The sequence below is a fragment of the Mustela nivalis genome (genome assembly GCF_964662115.1).
Source record: "Mustela nivalis genome assembly, chromosome: 9".
NCBI classification, from domain to species: domain Eukaryota; kingdom Metazoa; phylum Chordata; class Mammalia; order Carnivora; family Mustelidae; genus Mustela; species Mustela nivalis.
The window spans coordinates 68,510,306-68,538,250 of record NC_139028.1 but is presented as its reverse complement, the minus strand read 5'-3'; the positions used below and the strand labels follow the sequence as shown (position 1 = coordinate 68,538,250).

The 27,945-nt window shown below is 52.7% G+C and overlaps 2 protein-coding genes across 9 annotated transcripts; one reads left to right on the top strand and one right to left on the bottom strand.

Annotated features, from left to right (window-relative positions):
* The first annotated feature begins 639 nt into the window (after positions 1-639).
* APBB1 (amyloid beta precursor protein binding family B member 1) lies at positions 640-22,964 on the top strand. Of its 7 annotated transcripts, none has more exons than XM_082749112.1 (14): positions 640-784; positions 8,260-8,994; positions 14,645-14,823; positions 14,923-14,979; positions 15,059-15,144; positions 15,259-15,322; positions 15,760-15,909; positions 16,292-16,419; positions 16,831-16,945; positions 17,083-17,167; positions 17,423-17,506; positions 21,856-21,971; positions 22,119-22,295; positions 22,380-22,964. In XM_082749112.1, the coding sequence occupies exons 2-14, from the start codon at positions 8,274-8,276 to the stop codon at positions 22,545-22,547; spliced, it is 2,130 nt and encodes a 709-aa protein (XP_082605238.1). In that variant the 5' UTR covers positions 640-784; positions 8,260-8,273; the 3' UTR covers positions 22,548-22,964. The 7 variants fall into 7 exon arrangements, with proteins under 7 accessions (XP_082605238.1, XP_082605236.1, XP_082605235.1 ...); XM_082749110.1 differs by having other exon boundaries at positions 653-784; positions 14,648-14,823; XM_082749109.1 differs by lacking the exon at positions 640-784 and adding an exon at positions 1,013-1,202 and having other exon boundaries at positions 14,648-14,823.
* Positions 17,892-27,945, bottom strand: SMPD1 (sphingomyelin phosphodiesterase 1). 2 transcript variants are annotated; one of them, XM_082749117.1, is made up of 6 exons: positions 27,438-27,938; positions 25,750-26,522; positions 25,043-25,214; positions 24,546-24,622; positions 24,219-24,364; positions 17,892-18,132 (listed from the first exon to the last, which is right to left on the bottom strand). In XM_082749117.1, exons 1-6 carry the CDS (start codon positions 27,735-27,737, stop codon positions 18,086-18,088), a joined length of 1,515 nt encoding a protein of 504 aa, XP_082605243.1. In that variant the 5' UTR covers positions 27,738-27,938; the 3' UTR covers positions 17,892-18,085. The 2 variants fall into 2 exon arrangements, with proteins under 2 accessions (XP_082605243.1, XP_082605242.1); XM_082749116.1 differs by lacking the exon at positions 17,892-18,132 and adding an exon at positions 23,101-24,054 and having other exon boundaries at positions 27,438-27,945.

Here is a 27,945-nt window from a genome sequence, read left to right as displayed (position 1 = left end):
ATGGGATAATGAATTTAGATCGGGGCCCTTTTAGTTTCAGGTACCTAGAGGGCTTCTCCAATCAGTTGCTCCACAGTTAGCATTTACAATAAATGGAAACCTCTGCCTTAGAGGAATGAACCAAGAGAAGGTTTCTGGATGGTAACATTTCCCCTCATATCTTTGATGACGTCTTGGCCACTGACCACTGAGTACTACCCCACAATCCAGGGAGTAGTCTGCACAGCGAGGCGCCCCTCGTTCTTTCCTTCACACTTTTCGTCCACATTCTCTCTTTTTCCTTCTTTCTTACGAATTTCTACCAGGGAAGGCTTTATATCAGACATATGTGAGAGACCTTGGTGTCGCAGGTTTACCCTCGGCATCAGGGCTGGAGTGTTAAGAAACGTCTAGGTTTCAGTCTGATTTCAGCACTTAACTTGCGACTGCAGGCAAGTCGCTCTGCCCTTCTGAATCTCAGCATCTGCCTCTGAAAAATAAGGGTAACAGTGGCGTCTTCCACACGTCTGATGTGCGGATGAATGCCTGAAAAACTTCTAACACGGAGCCCGGCATAGTGTAATTGGTCAGTAAATACGATCTATTATTATTATTCCCGACGCCGTGTCCTCATCGCCTCTCCACCAGGACGTCAGGGACTGCTGCCGCAAGAGTGGAGCAGCTGCCTCCTCGGAGCCCCTCCCCAGGCTGCCGCGGCCCGCCACAGCCACAGCCCCTTGCGCTCCAGCCTCGTGGGTGGGGCGCGCGCGGGGGTGCGGACCCAGGGCCCGGCGGGGCGCTCTCGGTGAGTCCGGGGCCTCGCCGCGGAGGGCGGTGCCCGGCTGGGCAGGGGTCGGCGGAGGCAGGGGCAGAGCTCTGGGACCCGGGGACTCGGGCCCAGGGCTGGCGGCTGGCCGGGGCAGCGGGGCGGTAGGGTGCACGGAGGCCCGAGGGTCCCGCAGGGTGAGCCCCCAGGCAAGCTGCGGCAAGTGTCGCCCGCGACGGGCTCGCGCGCCTGTGCCCGCGCGCGGCTCAAGATGGCGCCTCTCCGCGCTACCTCACCACCCCCCCACCGCCCCGCGCGCGCCTCCGACGCTCGGGGCGCGGCCCCGCGGCCCGCGCGCTCCAGGGCGGGGGATGTTGTGATGGAGAAGCCGCCGCGGAGCCGGAGCCCCGCAGTCTGAGCCACCTCCGCCACCTGGGCCTGGGGCCTCCCCACGCAGGTAAGAGCTGCCCCTGCCCGGGCCCAGCTCTGGAGGTCGGATCCCGAGCCCCAGCAGTCGGCGGGCCCTGCAGCCCCTTCCCTTTGGTCCCTCGGTCTGGGTCCCCCGGTCAGGCCCCATCCCCGCTGACGGTCCTCCAGCCGCGCGCATTCCGACCGCCGTCCTGTCCCTCCCTTGTAGGCTCCACCTCGGTCATCACAAGGCCCCCTCCCCAACCTTTACCTCGTGTCCTTCGGGGCTGGAGAGGGGCGAGAATGGGGTACACGAAGCGAGGGTTCGATGGGGGGAGGGGTGTGGGGGAGGGGAGGTCAAGGACTGGGAATGGGACGTGGGGTGAGGTGGCCAGAGCCTTTACGGTTTTCTGCAGGGTCCCTGGCCTGCAATCTGTCAAGCCGCATTCAGTTGCCCTCAGCGACCGAGGGGTGTGCCCTGGGGCCGGCTGTGTCCCCAGCTCAGACAGGAGGCCTAGCACTCGCAGCAGCACTCATTAAGAGTAGTTTTGCTACCGCCAATTCAGAGGTTATTCCGAACCTATTTTGCATCTGCCTGTGCATTTCTTGCATTCCCAGCCCTCCAGCATAGTCCCATCTCTCTCTACTCTTTCAAAGCCAAAACCTTGCCTACACTTGCTGTCTCCATGTCTCCACTTCCCATTCATTCTCAAAACCACTTCATTTGGTCTCTGTCGTGGACATCCACCAAAACTGCTGGAGCCAAGGTCACCGGAGACCTCCATGTGGCCGGTTCCAAGGGACACTTTCCTGTTTCCTCCTTTAACCTTTTAGTATATGCAGTGGTGTGCGTTAACTCTCCTGGAAGCATTTTTCTGGTTTCTCTTGTCCGGCATTGTCTGCTCCTTCATGGTCTCATTTGCTACCATCTCCTTCCCCTCCCTTTAGATGTTGGTAAGGCTCTTGGTTCTGTCCTGAGCTGTGTTCTTTTATTCTGTACTTTCTCCTCTGGTATTTTAGTCCCTCCCAAGTCTTCAGATTCATATAACTATATCTATATCTATATCTATATCTATTCTGATTATTATTAAATGTATGTATCCGGCCCAGACCTCTTTTCTGAACTCCATATACAGCTGCCCTCATGACATCCCCATTGAATCAAGAGAAATTCCATACCTACAGATCACAAGCTGAATTATCTTCCATGTGTTCCCTCTCTACCCTTCTTCCAAATCTGTTCTTCCTACAGCTCCCAGAAATGGCTACTTTCCAATCAGTTATCCAAGCTGGATTCCTGGGCCACATTTTAGATTAACCTCTCTCCCTCATCCTCTGCATCTAATGTCACCAAATTCTGTCACATCCACTACCTAAATATTTTTCAGATCCATTCATTTCACTCCATCCTCACTGCTACCAGATTTAATCTAGGCCAACACTCTTTTTCCCCCTCGTTGCTCTAATAGCATATATTCTCTTGCCTGCCTCCCATTAAATGCTCTCAACACAGTGTGATCTTTTAAAAAAATTGCAGCGATCTAATTATTTATTCATTCAGCAAATAAACTTTGAGCACCTTTTATATATCAGGTAGTATTATGCGCTGAAGATATAATTATGAACAAAATAGACTGCAATCTTGTCCCACAATCCAGGAGGGAATCAGAATAAAATGACAAGTGTAATAAATACCATGAAGTGGATGGTGCCTTGAGAATACATAAGGGCACAAGCTAAACTGGTCTGGGAGGTAGAGAGAGAGAGCTGAGGTAGACTTCTCTGAGAATGTGACATTTGAACTCAGATGTAAAGGTTGAGTTCAAGTTAGTTAGGCTGAGGGTTACCAGAAGGAGGTTCCAGGCAGAAGAGAAAAATCACATGCGAACACACTGTGGAAGGAGAGAGCATGAGGTCTTCGAGGAATCAAAAGAAGGCCAGTGAGGCTGAAGATGGAGAGGAAGGCCGAGACCAGTTTAAACCGAGCAGGACAGTTTAGGCCACGTTAATAATTTTGACCTTAAGTTCTTTGTCCTTGGTGTGGATTGTGATGACAGTGGATGAAGAGAGTAGATGAAGTCCAGAAATTTTCCTTGGAGATAACATTATCAGTATCTGGGGATTGATCAAACGTAGGGGGTGGTGAGGGAGACGATAGTGTTAAGGATGGTACCCCTGCTTCTGATTTGCACAACAGGATAGGTGGTTATATCCCTCCATGAACCAGGATTCTGAAAGAGGACCAGTAAGGGTGTGGGAGAGAGAAACATAAGCAGGCATATTTGAGAAGCCTTTGAGACATCCTGGTGGAGATGTTGAGTAGGAAATTGAATGTACATGTCTGGAGCTTGGATGAGGGGTCTGAAATGGAGATGTAAATTTGGAAATGGGCAGTATATGCCCAATGAGGTGACACCCAAATCTATGGACACGAATAAATACTTACATGGAATATTTGGTGAGAAAGAGAAAAGGGCATAAGAATAAGCCATGAGAAATCCCAGTGTGTAATAGCTGGTAGAAGAAGGTGCGCCAGCATAGGGGTCTAAGAAGCCACCGGACAGGAATTAGAGTGTAGGCAGAAAACTGGGAGATGTAGCATGAGGAAGCCATGGATGAAAGTTGGATGAGAAGCAGGGTGTCGAGGGATGCTGAGAATACAACCAAGATTATGTGTGGGTTGGATGAGATGACATAGGGTTTTTTTGACCTTGGCAAGAGCTGTTACTGAGACGTACTGGGGGTGGAAACAGGATTGGAGAGGGTTGAGCAGTGAGTGCAAGGTGAGGAACTGACAACAGTGAGTAGAGACAAGTCTTTTCAAGAAGTTTGCTTGAGCTGGCAGGGGGGAGAGAGAGCGAGAGAGAGCGAGCAGTTAGTTGCACTGGAGGAGTGTCAGTAAAGAAACATTCTGCATGTAAATTGGTAGATAGTGGGTCCCACTGAGAAGGAGAGGTTGATTATATAGAAGAGAAAATGGATAAACAGTGGTATAAAATTCCTGGAAAGTCATGAAAGGAAGGAGGGAAGTAACAGAAGAAGCAGTTGGTCTTAGGAAGAAGGATGAAGGGATAGGTGTTGAAGACAGCAAGTTTGTGTTTGAGGACATCCCTCAACTGGTGGCTTCTATTTCCTCTGTGAAGGAGGATTGGGAGGTCTTCCTCTGGGAGCGAGGGCTAGTGCAGGGGGTGGTCCCAGGAGAGTTGTGCTCTTCTATCAACTTAAAAGTCCTTTCCTGGACTTTGCCTGGGTGGCTCAGTGGGTTGAGCCTCTGCCTTTGGCTCAGGTCATGGTCTAGGGGTCCTATTGAGGCCGCATCGGACTCTCTGCTCAGCGGGGATCCTGCTTACCGTCCCCCCCCCCCGCCCCCGCCACCTGCCTCTGTCTACTTGTGATCTCTCTCTCTCTCTGTCAAATGAGTAAATAAAATCTTAAACAAAAAAAAAAAGTCCTTTCCTCAAGTAGCTCTTTGCTGATGTCTGGGCTAGAGGAAGACAGACTCTTACCCCTGTAGTGCCTTATTGCTCCCCATCGGTACTCCATCATTTATTCAACAAATAGGGAGTGCTCATCGGTGCCAGGGACTGGCCAGACACTGGCACTGTTCTGTACAGTAAGGGGTGGTTTCCCTGCTGATCTCTGTGCTCCACCGGGGAGGGACCGTTGCTTTATAACTCATCACTCTTCCCCATGCCTGGCACAGTGCCTTGCAAATAGTAAGCTGTCAGGTTACAGGAGGCTTGACCTTGAGTGGGATGTGCCCCCCACCGCAGCTCCTTCAGGCTTAGCCGCCACTCTTTTAGCTCCTTTCCATGAGGGCTCTGCCCAGCTCCCTACCTTGAGCCAGAATCCATGTGACTCTTTCCATCCTTTGAGAGGCTTCAGGTACACCAAACTCCCAAAATGTGCCTCTTTTTGAGGATACTGGGCTGCTGGTCACCCTTTGACCACAATAAGTTAGGTGATGGCTCCACACAGTGCCTTGAGCCAGGTACCTAGGCTTCAGTGCTATTCACAACAGAACTTCCTCATTTCTCCCTTAGTACCTTCTGCCCTGGTGACCAGGGGGACAGGGCTGTCCTGGAGAAGACCTGGCTCTTCAGCGCCCCAGCCTCACAGTGTGTGTGTCTTTCCCAGATCACACCTCCAAGTGCTAAGGAGGTCAGTCCTATCCTCACCTCCTATAAGCCTGGCTGCATCAGAGAAGGGCTCGTCATCTCCATGATCCTCTGCGCTTGCCAGCCACAGGTCTCCCACCATCCTGACAATCATGGAGATGCCACCGTGGAGCAGCCTTTGGGCCAGCATGTCGGCTTACACTAACTCCCTCCCTTCCTTTTCTCCAGATCTTGGTCCTCGCTGCTCTGGGACGCCCTGCCTTCTTGGGTACACTTCATCATTCTCCATCACCCTCCCTAACACTCCCGTTGCCTTCTTTCAGCCCACAGGGCCACACAAGCTTATCTTGGTGTCTGCTCCAGCCTCCAGATTCTGAGTTCTGAGCCTCCGAATTCCTCTTACTCTATGTCTGTCCCCTCCATCCTTCCTTCGGTCCACCCTGAGGGCCCACGCTGTGGCACATGCACAATGCACACTCCTTGGTAATGGGAATGTGAAGTTGAGTAAGACACAGTCTCAGGTGTTTGGTTGGAGTGGGGCACCGGCTATCGTGAGACATGGAGGAGGGACTGGTCCCCTGAGCATGGAGAGGGAGGACTAAATAGGAAAGGCTCACTGCTTCGGAGCTGTGCTGCTGAGCCAAGTTTTGAAACATGAGCAGAGGTTCTCACATGGGGAGACAGGATTCCAGGTCGGGGGTGGGGGTGGGGGGAGAGCACTGTAAACAAAGAGCCAGAGCTGTTAGGGTGTGACATGTTCTCGAATCTGCCACCCTTTGTGAGGCTGGAATGTCAGGTGTGAAGGAGGCAGGGAAGGGGGAGGAGGTCTGAGAGGTCATAGGAATTTGCTCAAGGAGGCTCCTGCTAGTGTGCACAGCCCTTATCCTGAAGGCAGCAGTGAGCCATCTGAGTTTTCCAAATGGGGAGTGACACAATCTGGTTTCCATTTTTGGAAGATTACTGTGGTTCTAGGTAGTGGCAGAGCTGTTTATTTTTCTCGTTTATGCCAGTGACCATGAGTTTGCTTATTGCCCAGGTGGAGCCACACCAAGTGCCCCAGCAGTTCCACATGAAGCAGACACACAGACAGGAACATTTTTTCAATGCATGTCACAGATTTGCGCACAGAATTGTGCTAGGGTCTGGGAAGGGAGGCAGGATGGAAAGGCGTCATGCACTCCACCTGAGAGACAGGCAGCCTAAAGCTGTGTTCAGGGCTGAGAGCTATAGTGAGGTGCAGAGAGAACCAGGGCTGGGGGTCAGGGGGAGAAAGAACTCCTCAGTGGGGTTTTGGGGTGGGGAGAGAACTCTCAGGTGAGAAATAGAGGTAAAAGAACCATACAGTGGGAGTCAGAGAGAGAGGTGTGCAGTGAGAGGCAGGCAGTGAGGGAGAGTTGTGTGCTGGGGACAAGGGTCAAGGAGACCTTATGGGAGGACTCAGGGAGGGCATGGGGGAAGTGGGCAGCAGGAGCTAAGGGGGCCAGGATGAGGGAGAATTGGGTAGTGGTTGGTCGGGGAGAATGGCCAGCGATGTGGTGGCAGTGAGGGTCCAGGGAGTAAGCACTTTACAGTAGGGGTCAGGGAGGGAGGGGAGTAGAGAAATGGAAGGTAGGAGAGATGGGGAGGATGCAATGAGACCTTGATGGTGGGATCACTGGGTGATGTGGCTGGAAGGACAGGTAGGCAGAGAAAGTGATCCTCAAAGGCTTCTAGTGAGAGGGGTCCAAGGAGACAGGAAGTGGGGGGAGGCTGTCACTGTGGACCAGAAGATCCCCTCACATGAAGGGCAGATGGGATTTGGTTGGGCCACCATGAACAGTGGTTGAGACACGGTAACGTGGCCCAAGTATGTTTTCTGAAATTGGCAGAGGAACAGGCCTGGAAGAAATAGGAGGGCCTTTCAACAAATATTTATTGAATTCCCATTCTGTGCCATTACTGTGTTAAGCTCTAGGCATATGGCATTGAAAAAAAGAAAAAATCCTCCACCATGGAACTGAAATTATAGTCATGAGGAGACAATCATTAAACAAATAGTAATAATAATATTGGTAAATACCTTGACAGATGGTTCTAGGCACCAGGGAAGGTTTGGGTGTTGCTGAGAGAGGGCATGGGGGCATGCAGTTTTAAAAGGGTATGAGGAAGGCCTCACTGAGAAGGTGATGTTCAGATCAAGACCTGAAGGCCTGGAGGGTACAGGTCAAAAGCCCCTGCAGTGAGCCACCAGACATGGGACATTATAGGGTCTGGGAGATGGAGTGGTGCCCAAAGTGAGGTACCTAATAGAAACACTCATCAAAATGTAGTTTCATCCAGCCAAAGGAGCTGTGAATTAGAGCTGATGGTCCTTCCTCTGTGACCTTCCTTCCCAGGTCCATGCCCTTGAGAGATGGGTCTGCAGCTCATTCTCTCCTATTCTCACAGTCCCTAGTAAGGCTGGGCTTCAGGGCTGATTGAGCCCAGTGATTGATGATGATAGGAATACTGCCTGGGGAGCTCACACTGGGACACTGTGGATAGCAGCATGGCAAGAAGAAGGGGGCAGCCAGTGTCCAGTGTCCAGAGCACATGAGCCAGTCCCACAGCAACTGGGTCCCTGGCACAGTAAGCCCTGCTCGGATCAGCTGGGGGTGGGGACGCACAGAGAGTCATTGTGTGGAGGCTCTGCCGTTGGGAGTGAGGGCAGAGCAGGGGCTGGCTGTGCTGGCTCAGAAAGCTCAGGACTGGGGACTGGGGCCCAGGGGAGACTGTAGACCTGGCTCTAGCCTTTGGTGGAGATGGTGGTTGAGTGGGTGGTGGTGAGAGGGGACAGGAGTTAAGCCTAGTCGTTGTCATGGGAAAATAGCTCCCAGGACACAGACTGGTGGGTGCTGGTCTGCTGAGCATGAGGGAGTCGAGGAGGTATAGAGCACAGCCTCAGGCAGATGTAGGGGTGCTGCTGTTCCCACCTGGAGGCTCAACGCGGTCTCCTCTCCTCACCCGCAGGATCTGCCAAGGCCATGTCTGTTCCGTCATCACTGAGCCAGTCGGCCATTAATGCCAACAGCCACGGAGGCCCCGCTCTGAGCCTACCCCTGCCCCTGCACGCTGCCCACAACCAGCTGCTCAACTCCAAGCTGCAGGCCACGGCTGTGGGACCCAAGGACCTGCGCAGTGCCATGGGGGAGGGGGGTGGGCCTGAGCCAGGCCCTGCCAATGCCAAGTGGCTAAAGGAGGGCCAGAACCAGCTCCGGCGGGCTGCCACAGCCCATCGTGACCAGAACCGCAACGTGACCTTGACCCTGGCAGAGGAGGCCAGTCAGGAGCCTGAGATGGCACCTTTGGGCCCCAAAGGCCTGATGCACCTGTACTCTGAGCTGGAGCTCTCTGCCCACAATGCGGCCAACAGAGGGCTCCGAGGATCTGGCCTGATCATCAGCACCCAAGAGCAGGGGCCGGATGAAGGAGAGGAGAAGGCGGCAGGGGAGGCCGAGGAGGATGATGAGGAAGAGGACGAGGAGGAGGAGGAGGAGGACTTGTCTTCTCCCCAAGGGCTGCCTGAGCCCCCGGAGAGTGTGGAGGTGCCCCCCAGACCCCAGGCCCTTGCCGACGGTCCCCGAGATCACAGCAAGAGTGCCAGCCTCCTGTTTGGCATGCGGAACAGTGCGGCCAGTGACGAGGACTCAAGCTGGGCTACCTTATCCCAGGGCAGCCCCTCCTACGGCTCCCCGGAGGACACAGGTACCTTATGGAGCTTGACATGGGGAAGATGGGAGGGCAAGAGGGCAGAGGTCAGGCCTCTCCAAATCAAGGCCAGGGCCAGCCCAGGGCATGAGCCACAGAGCCCATGTCCTCAGTCCTCAGCAGGCCATAACTGGGTTTTCCTGAACAAAACTATTCCTATATTCAGAATGTTTGCACAAACTGATAGATCCATCCATCATGGACGCTGATGGATGGTGGACTTGTTGCATTTAGGGAGCACTTTCAAGGTACTGCCCTCTGCTCAGCGTTATTGTACTGAATCCTCATAATTATGTTGTGAGTCTGATACTATTATGGGGCCTGTGCTACAGATGGTGAAAAGTCAGCCTGGAGAGGTTAAGTAGCTTTCCCATAGTCACAGACATTCTGTGTTTATAGTGGAACTGTGTTTAGACCCGAGTTCTTAGCCCTGCTTACCCTGCACTGGTGCATGCGGCACAGTGAGCCACGTGCACGTGAGCCAGCTTTTACCAGGCCAGGTTTGGAGGCAACAGCACCTCCCCACGCAGGTCTACCCAGAAAGACTGAGATCGGGGCTTGTATGCAGAGCACCACTCAAGGCATTACGAGGATACCGTTTTGTATTCTTTGTATCAGGAATAGAATACTTACTAAAGGTTAGGAAATAAAGGAAGAATAAATAGATCCTTTGTGGGGTTGGACAGGAGGAGAAAGTAGAAAGTAGGTATTAGGACTCCAAGGACTGATCATTAAATGTGTCCCATTTAAATAAATTGAGTCTCTGTCACGTAGAGATGCAGACAGAGTTGAGGAACAGAGGACAGAGATGATGGGTCATAGCTACAAGCCTGGAGTTCTGTGGATTGGAGTCTAAGTAGAGCCTCGGAAGGACTCTGCTGTGCCCCTGGCAACAGACACCGTACCAAACCCCAAACTGGGGAGCCTTTGCAGGGGAGCATGCAGTTCATGGAGCCATGGAGCCAAGAGCAGTGCATCATCCCCTTTCCTTTTCCAAAAACTTATTATGGACATTTTCAAACATCTACGAAAGTGGAGAGACTAGAATAGTGAGCCCAGTTTACCCATGATGCAGTTTCAGCAATTATTAGCACATGACTAAACTTGCTGCATCTATACCCTGATCTACTCCAGGCCCTAGCCTAGGTAATTTTAAAGCAAACATTCAAATCCGTAAGTGTTCACCCATGCATTTCTAGAAAACAAAACTCTTAAAACAATCCCCAGTACCATTATATTGCATACAAAAATTTAATAGTAATTCCTTAATATTGTCAAATATCCAGTGTTTACGATTTCCCAGTTGTTTAATAAATGATCCCTCACTCTGCTATTTAAAAAGTTTTGATTATTTTGAATCAATAATCAAGTAGTCCTAGACCTTTTTTTTTTTTTTTAAAGATTTATTTATTTGACAGAGAGAAATCACAAGTAGACAGAGAGGCAGCCAGAGAGAGAGAGAGAGGGAAGCAGGCTCCCCGCTGAGCAGAGAGCCCAATGCGGGACTCGATCCCAGGACCCTGAGATCATGACCTGAGCCTTTGATGGTGGACGTGTATCTCAAAGTTTCTCTGAGCTGTATGTTACGCTTCCATCCCTCTGTCTCTCTTTATTTCTGCTTGCAGGTTGTCGTTTTAAATCGGTGACACAGGGTTATTTGGCCTGGGTTTTCCGTGGTCTGAATTTGCAGACTCTGTCCCTGTGGTGCCATCGAGCAGGTTTCTCTTCCCCTAGATTTCCTGCAAATTTGGTAGTGTGTTCCAGAGACTTGATCAGATTTGGATTTGAGAGTTTTTTTGGTGTTTTGCTTTTGCAAGGACACCTCATAGGTGGTATCGAGTGCTTCCATCAAAGGCAAAGTCTGATTGCCTCTCTTTTCTGTGATGTTAGTGACTTTCCATGGTCATTGCTTGGACCTCCTTTGAAGGGAGCAGCTGCTGCTTCACTCTGTTTATAGGGTTGGGTGAGGGGAAATGTAGTGGCAATGGAGCCAGTTCATGACACTTTTCAGTGTAAACTGAAAACTGGACACTGATGTGAAATATCTCAATTTCTAGATATTAACAACCAACTCTGTTTTTTGAAAAAGCACCATGCAGGCCATACAAAGTCTGACTCTTGTATTGGTCTATCGGTTGCTAGTTTACAGACTCTGCCCTAGCTTGGGGGGCTGGGGGTTTGAGTCAGAGGCCAAATACTGGAGGGCGTGATTGCTCAGAGGCTGCTGGGATGGTCAGTGCAGTAGCTGCACCTGGGAGCCTCCTGGGAGAAGGAGGCTGGAACTGCTGAAGTGGAAAGGGCCTGCTGGGCATGGGGATTGACCTCAGTGAGAGGCGATGGCCAAGGATCAGGCTCTGGTGGAGACTCTGGAAAGTGGAGGGAGTGGTGTAGCCTCAGCCTGGGGAAAGGGTCCAGTCACTGCTTACTCCTTTGTAATTGTGGTGCCATGATCCTGAAGGCCACGGAGAAAGTCTGGGCTCATGTAGGAACGGAGTAGAATTGAGCAAAATTATTTTCCCCTTCCCAGCCTAGGATTTTTGATTGAATAAGTGCCTGAATGAATGAATGAATGAATGAATAAGTGAATGAGTGAATGAACTTAACTACCTGTGTTGGGTTCATACTTGGTGTCAGGTCTTGTCCTAAATGCTGAGAGGCATACTATAGGGGACAGAGGTTCCTGTCCTCATGGCACTCACAGTCTAGTGGGGGAGACAGAGATAGACAGGCGGCTCTGATCAGCGTGGTGAGCACTGGGGTGGGGAAGGTGCAGCAGGGTGACCCAGCCCTGCCTGTGTGTGTGATGCGGGAGAGGGGGTGGGTCAGTTTTAAGGCATGACCTTTACATGTATCCCTGAAGGAGGACTGGGTGATAGTCCAGTGAAGATTGAGGAAGGGAGGCTGGGCTTGGAGAGGAAGAGGGGCATGCCACGCAGGGAGAGAGAGACAAGGGGTGGAGGGTGATCAGAGATAAGGTTGAGAGGCAGAGGTTAAGGGCTGAGAACAGCACACAAACCCAGGGAGGAGTTTGGGTTCTATCCTTAGGGCAAGAGAAAACAATTAAGAGTATTAAAGTGGAGAATAGATCAGTATTTTCGAAAAGTCATGTGGGCTGTAATGTGCAGTCCAGATTGGAGGAGACTAGCTGGAGGAGGGAGCCCACCTGTGAGGCTGTTGCAGCCTCCAGGGAAAAATTGCAGGTAGTAGCTTGGACTCCTGTAGTGACATGGGGATGGAGAAGAGGAGAGAGCATTACGTGATTCACTGACTCCCGAGCAAATGACTACATCGGTTTCACCATGAAGACATGCGTGGATGGATGAAAGAATGATACACAAACCTTTAAATCTGTGTGTGAGCGCCTGAATGAGTTGACGCAAGAGGGGAGATGTCCATTCTGGAATAAATGTGTGCATGCGGCGGCAAAGGCCTGAGTGGGGCTCTGCTTGGAGGGAGATATGCCAGGCTCCAGAAGGGCCTCCCAGATGGTTGGGGAGAGAGGAGGAGAGCGGCCCCTCCAGGACAGATCGGAAGGATGACGCTCTTTGAAGCAGGAAGGTACAGGCTAACAGGGATGGCAGATGGATTGGTGTTCGTGACTCAGTCAGAAGACGAATTGGTCCCCAGATTCAAGAGGTGTATGATCCTTCATGAAGAAGGGTGTGGCCGTGGAGGGCACGGTCGCCCTCGGTGCTCGTGTTCCCGGAAGATTTGACAGGAGAGCCCTGAAGGTGATAGAGGGTCCCTTGGAAAGAGTGGACGTTCTAAGTCCCTGGGGCGTGAGGAAAGGGGAGGGTGGAGGGAAACAAGGTGGTAATGGCTACCTAGAAGGCTGGGCAGGCAAGAAGAGCCCCTCCTCTGTGGGCCCACCTCATTTGCAAACAGGGTGGTAAGACATCTTGCTGAAATAACTCTCCCATCAGTTGTGCAGCCACCTTGGGTCACCACACCTGCTCCCAGCACCCCTGTGCCTGGTTGCCCAGCAGCCTGGGTCTGGGGACTGCCTGTATCCTCAGTGCTGCCTCTTGGACCAGTCAGGATTCCTCGTTTCCCTGGTAACGGGAAGCACGTCAGCAGTCTGGGCGCTCCCAGCCGGCCTGGTGCTGCGGTTGCCGAGGAGACGCTGCAGCCTAGCTGGGCCCTGGCAGGTGAGGGGGGCTGTTCTGGGAAGCCCTAAGCCCATCCTCAAGCTTGCTGGGGCCCAGCCCTCAAGGCTCACTTTGGGGCTCAAACTGCAGGACAGGTTCTGGGCAGGGGAGGGATCCCTGGGAGCCCTGAAGCCACACCCTTTTTGTGCTGAGAGCTCCAGGCTTTGCAGAGCCCCAGGTGGCTGAGGTATTCCCAAGGTGCTGAGCTTCCTGGTGTCCCTAAGACTAGGTTTGACTGTGGTGCTGTGGTGCCTGTTGTGGGGTGGGATGGAGATTCAGGATTGGGGGAGGGGAGCCAGGATTAGAAAGAAGAGATGTGAGCAGGAAGGGCTGGGGTCTTATGAGGACCCTCCATCCCCACGCAAAGGAGGTCCCCTCCCATGGTGGTCCTGGCCCCTCCTTAGTGAGTGCCAGGTGGGGGAGGATCTTGCCTGGCAGGCGCTCTGCCCTGGTGAGAAGGGGGCGGGATGAGCTTTTCTCTGCAGCCCAGCACCAGGCTGTGAGCCCAGCTGGCTGGGCTGGAGGGGCTGTGAGGAGGGAGGGTGGAGGCAGGAGGGGCTGGGAACCAGCGCCATGTTCTCCCAGGACTTCTTCCTGGCCATCATCCTGCAGGACAGCAGCCCAGGTGAGGGGTAGCCCAAGTCTGGGCTTGATGTGGGCTGGGGCTGGGTGGGGAGGAGAGGCAGAGGAGGCAGAAGCTGGCTTACGGAGCTGGAGTGGTGTGGCTCTGCTAGAAGAAGAAGGGTGTATGTCACAGGTATGTGTACATGTGCAGAGAATGTTTGCCCGCATCTGTGTGTGCCAGGGGTTAGGGTATGAGTGTCTGTGGTATCTGCACACATGTGGCAGAGGTTTACTGAGTGTGCATTCACTGTCTGGGTGGTACCCACACATGTGTGGGGGGTTGTTGTGGGTGTGGCTTCTGCACACGTGTGATGGGAGCTGAAACATACAACTGTGTGTGTGCATACCTCTGCGTGTGGTGTCTGCCTTAGGCTATGGCTGGAGTTGGAGTGTGTGTGTGTGTTTGCCCTTGCTCATGTGTGTGCATCTGACTGTGATACCTGCTGTCTCTGCGGGTATTTTCTGTGTGATGGCTGCACAGGATCGTAGTAGGGCTTGTATGTGTTGTGTATTCTAATGCACACATGTGTGCGGGAGTTGCTGATAAGTCCGTGTACTTGAGAGATGGATATCCATGACAGGAGGTCAGTTAGGGTCACCCAGTCTCCTTCCCTTCTCTCTGCCCCCCCTCCTTCCTTCTATGTGGGCACATTAGCCAGAAGCAGGGTCCAGGAGGAGACCTGAGTCATGTCCCCGGCTGGTGGTCCCCCATGTTGTGACTCCAGACTGCAAGCTCTAGGAGGAAGCAGGAACCTTGTGTTGGGGCCTTCCCTCATCTCTTCCTCTTCACCATGGGGTCTCCGCAAGAGGACTGGGCATAAGTACCTATTGTCTGCTTGTTGGGTGGGCAGACCCTCATCAGTCCCCCTACCCAGCAGATTCCTTCTGGAACCCCAACGCCTTCGAGACGGATTCCGACCTGCCGGCTGGATGGATGAGGGTCCAGGATACCTCAGGGACCTACTACTGGCACATCCCAACAGGGACCACCCAGTGGGAGCCCCCGGGCCGGGCCTCTCCCTCACAGGGGAGCAGCCCCCAAGAGGAGTCTCAGGTGAGCTCACACGCCTATTGTCTTTTGTCCAAGGGTGGAGGGGTGGTGCTGCTGGAGGCAGACGAGCCACCCACTTATCACTCCCATCCCTCTTCCTAGCTCACTTGGACAGGCTTTGCCCACAGAGAAGGCTTTGAGGATGGAGAATTTTGGAAGGTGAGGGGACCTGCTTCACAATGGGCGAGGGGGAGAAGGGACATCATTTTGGCCCTGACCCCTCTCTCCCTTTCCCAAGGATGAACCCAGTGAGGAGGCTCCTATGGATTTGGGACTGAAGGACCCTGAGGAGGGGACATTGCCCTTCCCAGCTCAGAGTCTCAGGTGAGTGGGAAGGCATGATAGAATGTGCTGGCAGGAGAATGGATCTCTCTGGGAGGGACCATAGGACAGCTTCATGTTCAGGGATCTGTACCAAGTGTTACCATCTTCCTCCAGCCCAGAGCCATTACCCCAAGAGGAGGAGAAGCTGCCCCCACGGAATACCAACCCAGGGATCAAGGTTTGTTCAAGACCAATGCCCGTTCCCCAGGTTGGGGCTCCTCTGTGTGCAGGAGACCCCCTGTGTCATGTTCTTGGGGGGCATCTCTGGTCTCAGGAAGCTCTCCAGGTCCTGAGTTAGGAGCTCTTCCAGTCTTAGCACAGATCCCTGTGTCTGAGCCAGAAGCATGTCAGAGTCTAACTCAGCCAATCCAGCACCTTGGCAGGGGGTCTATCCAGGCTTGGCTCAGATGCTTTCTTGTACTGGCAGGGGTCTCATCTGAGACCATCCCCCTCCCACCAACTATATCCTGTTTGGGGAGCTTTTCAGTCTTAGCTCAGAACACCGTCCCAGCTGCCATGTTCTGAGTCAGAAACTCCTCTGCTCTTAGCAGAGAGCATCCTGTGTTGGGGGGGTCCTCCGGTTGTACCTCCCACCCCCTCTTCTGTGTCTGGCAGTGTTTCGCCGTGCGCTCCCTAGGCTGGGTGGAGATGACCGAGGAGGAGCTGGCTCCTGGACGCAGCAGCGTGGCTGTCAACAACTGCATCCGGCAGCTCTCCTACCACAAAAACAATCTGCACGACCCCATGTCTGGGGGCTGGGGGGAGGTGAGGGCTCAGCTGGCGGTGCGGTTCAGTGGAAAGGGAAGGGAGCTGTGAGAGAGAGAGAGCGTGAGAGACCTGGGTTGCCCAAGCGATGACTGGGGGAGGGAGGTGACAACCCCCGCAAATGACAGCCTGGTGAGATGGGTGTGCAGTCCCAGGTGGTGGCCTGGGGAGATGGTTTCTAGCAGTGACCAGATCACGTAAAACCATATCATGTAAGAGATGACAGACGTGACTCGAGTAGAGTGAGGCCTGCAGGGCGGGTGGTCTCACACCAGGGCCAGGGGCCCAGAGCTGTGGCTGACCTCCCCTGAGCTGGAGGTGGCAGAGATCGGCCACCTCCCCAGCTGGGGCTCCACTGAGTGCCTGCTTCCTGGGCCCACAGGGAAAGGACCTGCTGCTACAGCTGGAAGACGAGACACTAAAGCTGGTGGAGCCGCAGAGTCAGGCCCTACTGCATGCCCAGCCCATTGTCAGCATCCGCGTCTGGGGCGTCGGGCGGGACAGTGGAAGGTGGGAGATGGGCTGGGGATCCTCGGGTGGGGGTGCATCCAGCAGTCAGAGTGGGGGCCCTCCTTCCTAACTCTATTCTTTGCCTCTCTTGTGCTGCCGGACCCAGAGAGAGGTACTTATGTCTAATTTACCTTGACTGTTCCTCTTCCCACACCTGGACCAGATGCCTCAAAGCACCAAAGTTCCCCTATTCTGCCCTGCCCCTTCCTGCCCGCTGTGCTCGCCCATCTTCCCCTACCTCGGCATGCTTGCCTGTCTATGCCCCAGCCAGAAGGCGGCACCCACAGGACACCAGCCCAAGGGCAGAAGCCCTGAAGGAGTCGCAACGGACAGGGAGGGCTTGGGTGGGGTAGGGATGACACCTCACACTGGATGGCATTGGGAGACACTGAGGTGCCCCTCCCCCAACAGGGACTTTGCCTACGTAGCTCGCGATAAGCTGACCCAGATGCTCAAGTGCCACGTGTTTCGCTGTGAGGCACCTGCCAAGAACATCGCCACCAGCCTGCATGAGATCTGCTCTAAGGCACGGCCCCCTCTGCTCCCTGGACTAGCTGCGTTTGCTCTACAAGGATGTGGGTGGGGTCATTGAGTGGGGGTGGGGGACTCCAGGGCACCGAAGACCTAACAGACTCTCCCTTGCTCCTGCCCTCCTCTCTTCAGATCATGGCCGAAAGGCGTAATGCCCGCTGCTTGGTAAATGGACTTTCCCTGGACCACTCTAAACTGGTGGATGTCCCTTTCCAAGGTCAGTGCCACAACCCTGCCAGGTCCAGCTCAGCTTTGTCAGCAAAGGTGAAGTGACTCAGGAGGAGGCACAAACTACTACGTGGACATGGGCACATGGAGACTAAATTCTTTGGATCAAATAAGTCAAAGGGAGATGGGGAAGTGGGGGAGGTAGGGCCTTGGCTGGGTGTATATCCAGCTTATGCCCTGGTGGTGGGGACTGAGAGTGAGCAAGGTCTGCCACCATGACTGATCCCTCTTTTCTTTCCCACAGTGGAATTTCCAGCACCTAAGAATGAGTTGGTACAAAAGTTCCAAGTCTATTACCTGGGGAACGTGCCTGTTGCTAAACCTGTTGGTATGTGTGTTCTTCTTCACCCAGGGACCACCACCTTGATACCAAGGCTATGCTCACCCTCTGCCCCTAATGCCTTTTTTTTACCAGACCTTCTTCTTGCTTGACGTCACTCTGCCCTTTAAAATGCATCCCAGCTTGTTGTACCTCTGTCCCATCTGCACTCTGTGTTCTGCCTATAGTAGCAGTTGGCATGCCTTCACTGAGTTTGAACCAGTGAACCAGGCACATCGGGAGATGCACTATTGCATCCCATGGAGAAGCTTTGATTGGTTTGGGAGGCAGGTCTGAGATGACTGTAAATACCAGGTAGCAGCTGGGAGCTGGGTTTGGTACTGCAGTGCTAAGGATGATAGGCTGTGAGCATCCAGAGAGGAAGCTGTGAGCATAGTCGTGACATGCTTTATTGCTTGTGAAGTACTTCCTTATTTGTTATTTAAGTCTTGACAGTCCTGTCAGGTTGGGATTATGGTAATACCCATTTTGTAGATAAGGAAACTGAGTAGAGCCTGTCTGGTTGTCTCATATTTCCAGTGCTTTCACAGTACCTGTTATTTATTTGCTCATTCACTTAACGAATTCCTATGAAGCCCACCTTGGGCTGGGTCTTGGGAGAACAATGGCCACAGCTTTCGTGGAGGTTACAGAAGGTTACAGCAGAAAAAAACCAGAAAGCAAAAAAACAAAAACAAAAAAGGAGTTATTCAAATAATCATATTAATAATAAATGTCTAATTATTAGCTGAGTTATTCACTGAAAGAAAGTAGCAAGATGCTATAAAACTATGTTGGAAAACATAGAGATGGAGATAGGAATAAAGCAGGGGAAGAACTCTCCAGGCAGGATGAACAGTGTAGAAGAGGACCCTAGTGGAAGGCACTTTGGTACTTCAAAGACATTGAGAGAAAGCCACTGGGGCCAGAAGAGGCTGGGAGCTGGGTGGCACTCACACCTTATATGATGTCAGAGGCCACATTAACCATTGGTTCTTCATCCTGAGAGCAGCAAGGAGCTATAGTTGAGTTTTCAGGAAAGCACTTGGCATAATCAGATTTGAACTTTGTAAAAGCTGGCTTTGGCTGTACCATGGAGAAAGATGTTTAGCAGGTGGAGGTGGGTGTGAGGAATCAATTCGGAGGATCTTGGAGTAGCCATGGCCGATAAGAAGAGTATCACGGAATATGGTGGAGCTGAAGAAGAGTGTGCAGACTCAAGAGGTGTTTAGTAATTAAAATCAACAGGTCTTGGTGATTCACTGACGGTGGGAGGAGAGACGGAGGTATTCAGGCTGACTCCTGACTTCCTGGCTTTGGAAATTAACGGATGGTGACACCATTCTCTAAAGGTAGCAGACACTGGAAGAAGCCAGTTTTGGTATGGAGATTGGAGTTCAGTTTCAGACATACCAAGTTTGATGGGGAAGCTGAGTAACAAACTTGGGTTAGCAGTTGGATTCACAGAGGAGCGGATTGGGTTACAGATTAAAGTGTGGCATTATTGGGTTATAGAGGTAATCAAAACCATGAGTGTGGCAGCCCACAGTGAAAAGAGAAATGAGGCTAGGCCTAGCTTTTAGACCTTCCAGCACTTAATGGACAGAGAAATTATAAGGATTGTGAGAGCAGAAGGAGAGAGAGGGGGAGGCACAAAAGAGGCCACTTCAAGAAGTGGTCAGATATCATATCAAAAGATACTTAGGAAGAGCTCAACTGTTTGGTGGCTGGATAAATGAACAGACAAATGCAACAATGAATGAGACCTGCCTCAAATGACATGGCTAGGAGATGGTAGGCCTAGGACTCAAACCCCGGTCATCTTTAATTGTCTGCTCTTCCCCTCAAACCGTGCTGACTTTAATGACCAGCACCTTATATCCTATAAGGGAACCCATCTTAGAAAGGGTGGGGATTGAGCTGGGGTTAGAAAGATGGCCTGGATTTGCGGAGGGGAGTTGGTACTCCAGTTGGATTCAAGGCAGTGCCAGAGACATGGAGCTGGGGGTGAGAAAATCATGCTTAGGGAGCAGGAAGGAAGCTTGGCTGACCTCTACGCCTTTGCTTCATTTCTTTCTCTTTTCACCCTCAACTTCCACACCCTTGTTGCCTCTTCTAGTTATTACCCCTACTCCCCTGTCAACCCACCACCTCATGTAGGTTCTCACTATAATGAAACAACTGTCTGCGATCCTTGACTGCCCCTCTGCTGCCCGTTACCTCGACGGGTCTGCTCTATTGAGTCTTTAAAGTTATTTACTGCTTTGTCTCATCTCTCTTTTTAACCTCTAGGAGTTTAACATTGGCTCCTCATGAGGCTGCAATATTGATTCATTCATAAATCATTCATTTATTCAACAAGTGACTATTGGATGCCTGCTCTGTGCAAGGCACTATTCTAGGTTCTTGGTACACATTAATGAACAAAACTGACAGATTCTTGCCTTCAGGTAGCTGACATTCTAGTCAGGAGAGACAGACAATAATGAAATTACATAGTATGTTGAAAGGCAACAATTGATATGGGGGAAAAATGCATAGTAGAGTAAGGGGGATTCGGAGTGCAGGGCTAAGGGTCAGGGTAAGTTTTTAATCCTGAGTTGTCACCAAATATGGCAGATTGTTTCTAGGCCACAGTGTTCGACTACTTTCCCCACCGCTGTGCTGATCCATGCTCCAAGGCCAAGTGCCACCCCCACGCCCTATGAGCTTATTAAATGGTTTGACTTTGATATCTTGTCCACACTTACAGTCTTTGAGATTTTCCACTGACTGACATAAATGTCAAACACACCACAGCCCTTGCCAATCGGACCAGACCCACTCAGGAACTGCCTGTGTTTTCACCCGTCTGTGGACGCCTAGCTTACTTGGTTATACAAGTTTGGAACGCATTGGCCAGTATTGCCTTGAGGGTGTCTTGCTCAAGTGTCTGGAATTCCTTAAGTAGATAAGCCCTGTGCTGGGACTGGGGACACAGAGATGAAATAAACTTGCCTTCTGTCCTTGGGATGTGCTAAGAGTTGTCCCAGCAACATTCCCTCTCTGCCCTGCAGCAGGGAAGGCTTCCTGGGTGGGGCCTGGGTGAACCCTGAAGGAGGAAAATTAGGAGTTTCTCACATAGTCTAGAGGGAAAGGGCACTCCAGATAGAGGCTTTTTCACAGTTACTGCCTGTGTCCCTTGAGGGCATACTCTTCTTACTTTGTATTCCCCATCTGCCTAGCAGGGCATTTGCCAAGATTAGGTATTAATAAATGCTACATAAATCATTGACAGCTCAGATGAGGCCAGTTTTTGGAGGACTTGCATGCTTGCGAGGGGAATTGGGCCTTGATCCAGCCAAAGGTAAGATGAGCAAGGCCAAGATGAGGGAGGGCTTTGAGGAAGTTATTTGTCCTCTTCCTTGTCCTCTGCCCACAAAGGGTCCATGTGGTCTGCTCCTCTGGGAGCCCAGAGGCCCTGAAAGGGGCGAGATGGCCCAGGAATGGACCACAGAGCTGCATGTCTTTACATTGGCCGTTTCTTCTAACCTCTTAGCTGTGAAGGTAAAGACAGTAGGTCACACATTCATGAGTAGTGCAGCGACCAGAACCCATGCCTCTGCCATGCCATTTGTTGCTTCTGCCTTGGTTCTCGGCCGAGTGCAACCAAGAGTCAAGTATTTAATAGCACTTTGAGGTATAGGAAGCCACTCTTTTACAGGGGGATGTTGATTGATCTAAAAGCTACAACTGTCCTTTTAGCACATTATAGAAATTACAGAAATTTACTGAATCCAACTAAGATTTGACAGTCCTTCTAATTCTGAAAATAGAAAAAAAAGAGAAGGAGCAGGGGAACTGTAAACTTCAATTTCCTTATCTGTAAAATGGTGATAAAAGAATCGATTGTTGTGAGGTGTGCATGGGATTGTGCACTGTAATGACTGGCATGCACTGCCACACACACAAGTCAACATACCTCAAGTGGATATAGAACAAAACAAAGGTTGTCTTGGGAGAGGAGTGGCTAATACGTGCTGATTTGGGAGTTCTTGTGGTACGATGCAGTAAATGTCTGAACATGGGTGAACACTGAGAGCCAGGATAAGGGGAGGTCAGAGCTTAGGTGGGGATCAGTTCATTTTGAAGGTTGAAGGAAGAAGCTGAGTCAGGTGAAGAAAGCTAAGCCTAGGATTCAATATAGAAGAAACCAGAAAAGTGCTAAATCACTGAAGCCAAGGAGGAGGGTACCAAGGAAGGGATACCTGTGCAGCTTTATACAGCGCTGTGGACTGGTCAAGTGGGGATGGAGCAAAGGCTCTGGGGTATCCTCTCCCCACACCTAGTGGTGTCATATTTGTGTCCTTATCTTCCAGGAGTGGATGTGATAAATGGGGCCCTGGAGTCAGTCCTGTCCTCCAGTAGCCGTGAGCAGTGGACCCCAAGTCACGTCAGTGTGGCTCCTGCTACCCTTACCATCTTGCATCAGCAGGTAAAGGCTGGGGTGGGAGAAGGCATGGCTGTGCTTTGCCATGGAGGGGAGTCTGGGGTGGTTGAGGAAGAGCTGCCAGTAAGGTGGATGTGCCCAGTGGAAGAGAGGGTTGGGCTGTTCCTTTCTAACCGGGTTCCATCCCTCCAGACGGAAGCAGTGCTGGGGGAATGTCGGGTGCGTTTCCTCTCCTTCCTGGCCGTGGGCAGAGATGTCCACACATTTGCATTCATCATGGCTGCCGGCCCAGCCTCCTTCTGCTGCCACATGTTTTGGTGTGAGCCCAATGCTGCCAGCCTCTCAGAGGCTGTGCAGGCTGCGTGCATGGTAAGTGGGTAGGGTGGTGGTGTGATGACGCCTACCTCACAGGGGGCAGGCTGGAGAGTGACTGCCCCACCTGCCTCTTTACAGCTCCGCTATCAGAAGTGTCTGGATGCACGCTCCCAGGCCTCCACCTCCTGCCTCCCAGCACCCCCTGCTGAGTCTGTTGCCCGGCGTGTAGGGTGGACTGTCCGCAGGGGCGTTCAGTCGTTGTGGGGTTCCCTCAAGCCCAAACGCCTGGGGGCCCATACCCCCTGAAGCCCTCAGTTCTCCTTCCACCTGCTTGCGTTGGGTCCCAGGGAACTCAAGGGTATGGGGCAGGGAGGGGCCCTGGAGGCTATTGTTAGGCCTCAGCACCACCCCCCTCTGCCCACCAAAGTGGCCCCTCCCCAGTAGCTGGGATTCCCTGCTTAGGGTCTGGGGAGAGAGAGACCTAATCCCTGCAAGGAAGTGACAATACTGGATTGATAAGGGGAGCTAGAAGCAAAGCCAGCCCCTGGCTCTCCACCCCCACATTTCAGGTGGAGCAGGAGGAACTGGTCTAGGCCAGGCCCCATCTTGGTAGGGTCCGGCAGGGGCAGGAGGGGACTGGTTCAGGCATGGGTCCCCTCCCCCCTGTTCCATGAGCACCTCTGCTGTACTGATATCACTAATAAAGTCTGTCTGCCCTGCTAAGCCGTGTGCCTTCCTGTGCCTGCATTACATCATCACCTGCAGTACCCTGACCCCTCAGTTAGGCTCATATTCCCAAAGCCACCGTGCCCTCCCTGCTTTATTTTATTATTATTATTATTTTTAAAGATTTTATTAATTTATTTGAGAAAGAAAGAGAGGACACACAGGGGGAGGGGCAGAGAGAGAATTCCAAGCAGACTCTGAGAGCAGAGCCCCACTCAAGGCTCTATCCCACGACCCTGAGATCATACCCCAGCTGAAACCAAGAGTCCGAAGGCTTAACTGACTGAGCCACTCAGCTGCCCTGCCCTCCAAGCTTTAAAAGAAGTAAGTGGGACGATCACAGAGGGGTCTGGAGTCCATATCTTTATGTTAATAGCCTGACAACCAGGCGACAGCAGCAGTACAGGGTTCCTGGCTGGCCAGCACAGCTCCTGTCTGATCTGCTGGCACAGTGCCAACTTAGACCTTAGCTCCACAGCCATGAACAATAGTAGTCCCAGGACAGGCCCAGGCAGAGCAGCTGCCCCTTCTTTATCTAGCCAAACCAGCTCCATGAAAGAAGGTCCTGTTTCCCTGGAGTGCTTGGGTCTCAGATGCACTTCTTACCACAGCTATCATGTGGGGTTTTTGCTCCTTTTCTAAGATTTCCACTTTCCCAACTCTGGGCCCTGGGGGTGCTAGCAGAAAGGTGGCCTTGGCTGCAGGCTCTGGACATCCAGGAGGCCTCCATCTGGCACTAGATGGCGACATAGAGCAGGGCTGTCAGAGCGAGCAGAGAGCTGGGCACACAGAGTCGTCAGGCGGCAGGGCATGCCACAGGGCTCTGAGGGCGGGTGGCCCTTATGGTAGAGAAACCAGAAGGTCTGGAACAGTTGCGTGTCACCCCGCATGCGATACACTAAGTCATGCCAGGCGGCAGGCAGTGCGTTGGGCAGCCCGTAGGTTTCTCGAGCCCTATAGAGACGCTGCCAGTGTGGCGTGGCTCCTGGTTCATTAGCCTGGGTCAGGTTCAGGATGTAGGTCTCATGATCCAGGACCACATGAGAGCTCCCCGGGTAGTTGCCATCTATTTGGTAGACCCGGTAACCTGCAAGGAGGGAGAACTGACTGGAGAGGGAAGGAGCCAAGGCCACTCCAGGGAGGGGTCACATGTCCCACCTGCCCTTTGCCAGCCTTGGCTCCAAGTCTGTTTCTGATTCCTCTATCCCACCAACTTCCTCTATCCTAATAGCTCCCTTCCACCTCACTCACCAGGATTAAGGCCGATGTAGGTGGTGGCACTGGGTGCCAGGAAGGCTACAGATAGCGGCCGGCTCAGGGTCTCCTCGTCATAGAAGACTTCAAACTCATCCACGTGGGTGTGGCCAAAGAACTGACCAGCCAAGGTGTTCTCATACCTGCCAGAAGACACTAATTATATTCAGAAGGTTCTAGGGATGGGGAGGAAATCTGGGGAGATGGGATGCTTCTTTCTTCACACACTGAACTAAGAAGCCTCTACCCCAATGGAGCAGCAGGAATAAGATGCTGAAAGGAATTTCCAACCTTCATCCACCCCTCTTCCCACCTCCCTCCTACCTGGCTACTATTCGGTAATAATTCCAGCTCCAGCTCTTCAGGCAGTGCCCCGGGGGAATGTGGCCAATTATATGTACCTGCAGGGAGAGTTAAGGAGGGTTATCAGGGATAATGCCCCTCTATTTGCTAGATGGGATGCTGCCTGATTCATAAGTTGTTCAATAAAGCCAATTAGATCTTTTAAATAAATAAACAAGTAAACAAACAAACAAATTATCAGAGCAAGGAGGGGTTCAGGCAGCCCTGGCCAGGAAAAGTTGGTACTCATTTCCCACAACGGCCAGCACTGCTGGCCAGAGACAGGGAGTAGATGAAAGGGCTTCTAAGAGGGACCAGGAGGCGAACTCCCAGGGAACACTTATTGGGAGCCTCAGAAAACCAAGCTTCTCTGCTCACAGGTGTTCTGGCTCTAGATAGAAGTCCGGTCACAAAGGGCCTGCTTCTTTCCCAACCCCCACCAGCAACTACTACACCATGTTCTCACCATTTTCCCTCACCTTGTCTCCTCGATCCTCAGCAGCCTGAAGCTCCCCCACTAGCCACTGGAGCTGTCCAGCAGGATCTGTGGAGTTGATCAAGAGCCAGAAGTTCTCACGGGAACAAAAATTCATATTGAGAGAGATGAGACGGAGACCAGGACGTGGGGAAAGGGCATAGAACCCCCCAATTCTGAAACAAAGTGAATATGAAGATCAACACTCATTCATAATCCAGGTCCTGCTCACCCAGTCCTGTGCTAAGCATTTGGGTAGAAGGCAGAGGCACACAGGACTTCCACCAAGAAGCTCCCATTCCAGCTGAAGACCAAAAAACAGTACTGATTGTAGGGCCCATGTGACTGAGATGAAGGGGCTCAGAAGGCTAAGGGCTCTAGGAGTTCAGGGAAGAGATAAGTGAGCTAGAATGGGAAAGCCCTTCACAAGGAATATGATCTGGGCCTGGGAAAGTTGGGATGTTAAAATGGGGGGTGCCAACATTTTAGAGAGGGCCAATATGAGCAAAGACATGGAGAGGTTATGCTGTCAGCCCTGTGAGGGAGGGTGTCTGGACATAAGGGTAGGGATGGAAGCTAGGCTCAGAGGTGGGGGAGGGCCAGTGAGGAGAGCTGACTCATGATAGAATAGTTACAGGTCATGCCCAGATCTTCTACTCCCTTCCCTATCATCCACCTTTCTCTTCTTGGGTTTCCATGGACCTCAGCTACCTGAGAGTGTGAAGGGCTTCAGCAGGTAGCCAGGACTCCCACACCTTGGCCATTGCCTCATAGAGCCAGCTGGAAGAGTAATTGCCCTCTATGAAAGGGGGAGGGAAGCCATTGACAGGTGTACTCTCGTGGTTGCCCACAGCAGGGTACACAGGCACTGGGCCCAAGAACTTCTTCACAAGGGCTGTGACAGTGGTCAGGGCCCGAAGCTGGTCCTGACGTGATTGATGCCAGACGTTGTGGGCGGGGATGTCTCCTGTCCAGTACACCATATCAAAGGGGCCAGCAGGGCCCAGCCCGCTCAACAGGCTCTCCAGGGTCCGCAGGGGCAGGTCACACTTGCTGTACTCGCCCCAGTATCCAGCACCTGGGCGGGAGGTAGGTGGCAGGCCAGAATCCTGGCGGCAACACAGAGGGTTCTCACAGTCAGGGTCTGTGCCCTCCAGGTAGTCATGATCCCAGTGCAGGTCAGTGAGGAAGAGGATGCGACTGACAGGGGCGCCTGGGGCTGGGGGTTTGGGTGGTTGTGGGGAAGGCTTTGGTACAGCTGGCAAAGAGATGTTCCAAGATGAGAAGATGTCCCAGTGCCCGCAGGTATTGCCCAGGAGCAGACCACAGGCCTCAGATGGGCTCAGCACAGAGCGTGTCCACACTTCCACCATGTCATCTTCAAAGAGCTGGACAGCTGACTGGCACACAGTAGGCGGTGCTATCTTCAGCAGTTTGCAGAGCTTGGTGGCCATGGAGCCCATCCAGGCCACACTGGGCTCCTTCTGTAGTGGGAAGAACCAGTGATGAGAGGTCAGAGGCAGTACAGGAAACAGGCCAACCCTGGCTATCACCCTTTGTACCTCCATCTCCAAACTGGGGCCAGGCTGGCCTCAGTGCCACTGTGAAGAGACCTCAATGCCTCCCACAGACACTGCCTCCCACAGACACTGCCCTGTGACTCAGGCAGCACCAGGCCAATACTTCCTCTTCCCCTCAGGAGGCAGTGGCATTTCAGGCCTTTTGCTTACCCAGCTGGCTTCCTCAGACACTGTCTGCAGAGTGCCCTGAAATCTGGGCTGGGTAGTATATCTGTCCACAGTTTGGGGCAGGCCCTGGAGAACACTGCAGAGCTCAGTGACCAACTAGCACTCATCATAATCCCATCAGGGTCAAGACATCACTATCTAGTCCCACATGCCTGGATGTTTCTGAATTCAAGTCCTTGTTGAGTAACCGGTACAAGGCCTGGTGCTCTGGATTAGAGGTGCCAAGTTTAAGCACAGGGGATTCAGTGTCAGATGTACAGGGAAAAAAGTCCCAGCCCTTCCCCTAGCCGCCAGCTGTGTGCCCTTATGCAAGTGACTTCACCTCTTCCAGACTCTAATCATTTGTAAAATGAAGATAACAACTGTAATGAACACCTCACAGGTTTGATTTAACCTATATAAAATGGCCAGCACAGTGGCCGGCCCACAATTTGCACTCTTTCCTTTCTTCACAAGGTCACAGTGGAGGTGGTCCTGGTGTGTAATCATGGGTGTCCCCTAAAAAACAGCAAATCCGGTGAAGGCCTGTAGATAGATGCCAGCCTCCCCATCGGGTTTGCTTTTCAGGACCCCAGGCCCAGCACCTCCCTCGCCCTTGCCCCCACCAGCGCTCCCCTTGGCTGCACCATCACAGCCCTTTTAAGCGCTCACCTTCAGCCCAAAGTCGATGGCGGTGAACAAGCCTTTGCAGACTGGGCAGGTGAGATTCCACCACCCAAAGGCGTTGCGGAGCTGGGGCACTAAGCGACCGAACCTGGCGGGATGGCTTTGGGGGGGAAGAGGGTGGGCCCCGGCAGGGGCCCAGAGAACCAGGGAGTCGGGCAGGGCCAGCGCCAGAGCCAGGCCTATCCACAGGAGCCTCAGTCTGGGGGACCCCCGGGACCGGTCCGATTCCGTCTCCCCGCCGGATCTAGGGTGGCCTTGGCCGGGAGATACTCCGTGGCGGGGCATTGCCCGAGTTCCTAGATAGGCCGCTTCGCCCGTCCGTGTCCCGCCGGTCTAGGCGCAGGCTCTCAAGGGGCCGAGCAGCGCCAGAGACAGCTGACCAGCCCCCGCTGCAGTCGGGGGACTGCTTCGCGTCCAACCGCAAAGCAGCTCCACCCCTTCCTCTTCCTCTGTTCCCCAGCAGCTGACGGCAGCCGCTGCCAAGAGTCCTGTC

What these genes read in the sequence shown, in the direction of transcription:
- APBB1 (XM_082749112.1), top strand. Translation starts at nt 8,274, where the DNA reads ATGTCTGTTCCGTCATCACTGAGCCAGTCGGCCATTAATGCCAACAGC. An exon ending in GGTGGATGTCCCTTTCCAAG is followed by an intron (nt 17,168 to 17,422) that starts GTCAGTGCCACA and finishes TCTTTCCCACAG; the next exon opens with TGGAATTTCCAGCACCTAAG. An exon ending in GCCTGTTGCTAAACCTGTTG is followed by an intron (nt 17,507 to 21,855) that starts GTATGTGTGTTC and finishes CTTATCTTCCAG; the next exon opens with GAGTGGATGTGATAAATGGG.
- SMPD1 (XM_082749116.1), bottom strand. Translation starts at nt 27,737, where the DNA reads ATGCCCCGCCACGGAGTATCTCCCGGCCAAGGCCACCCTAGATCCGGC. An exon ending in CTGAGGATCGAGGAGACAAG is followed by an intron (nt 24,623 to 25,042) that starts GTGAGGGAAAAT and finishes CTCTCCCTGCAG; the next exon opens with GTACATATAATTGGCCACAT. An exon ending in CTACATCGGCCTTAATCCTG is followed by an intron (nt 24,055 to 24,218) that starts GTGAGTGAGGTG and finishes CCCTCCTTGCAG; the next exon opens with GTTACCGGGTCTACCAAATA.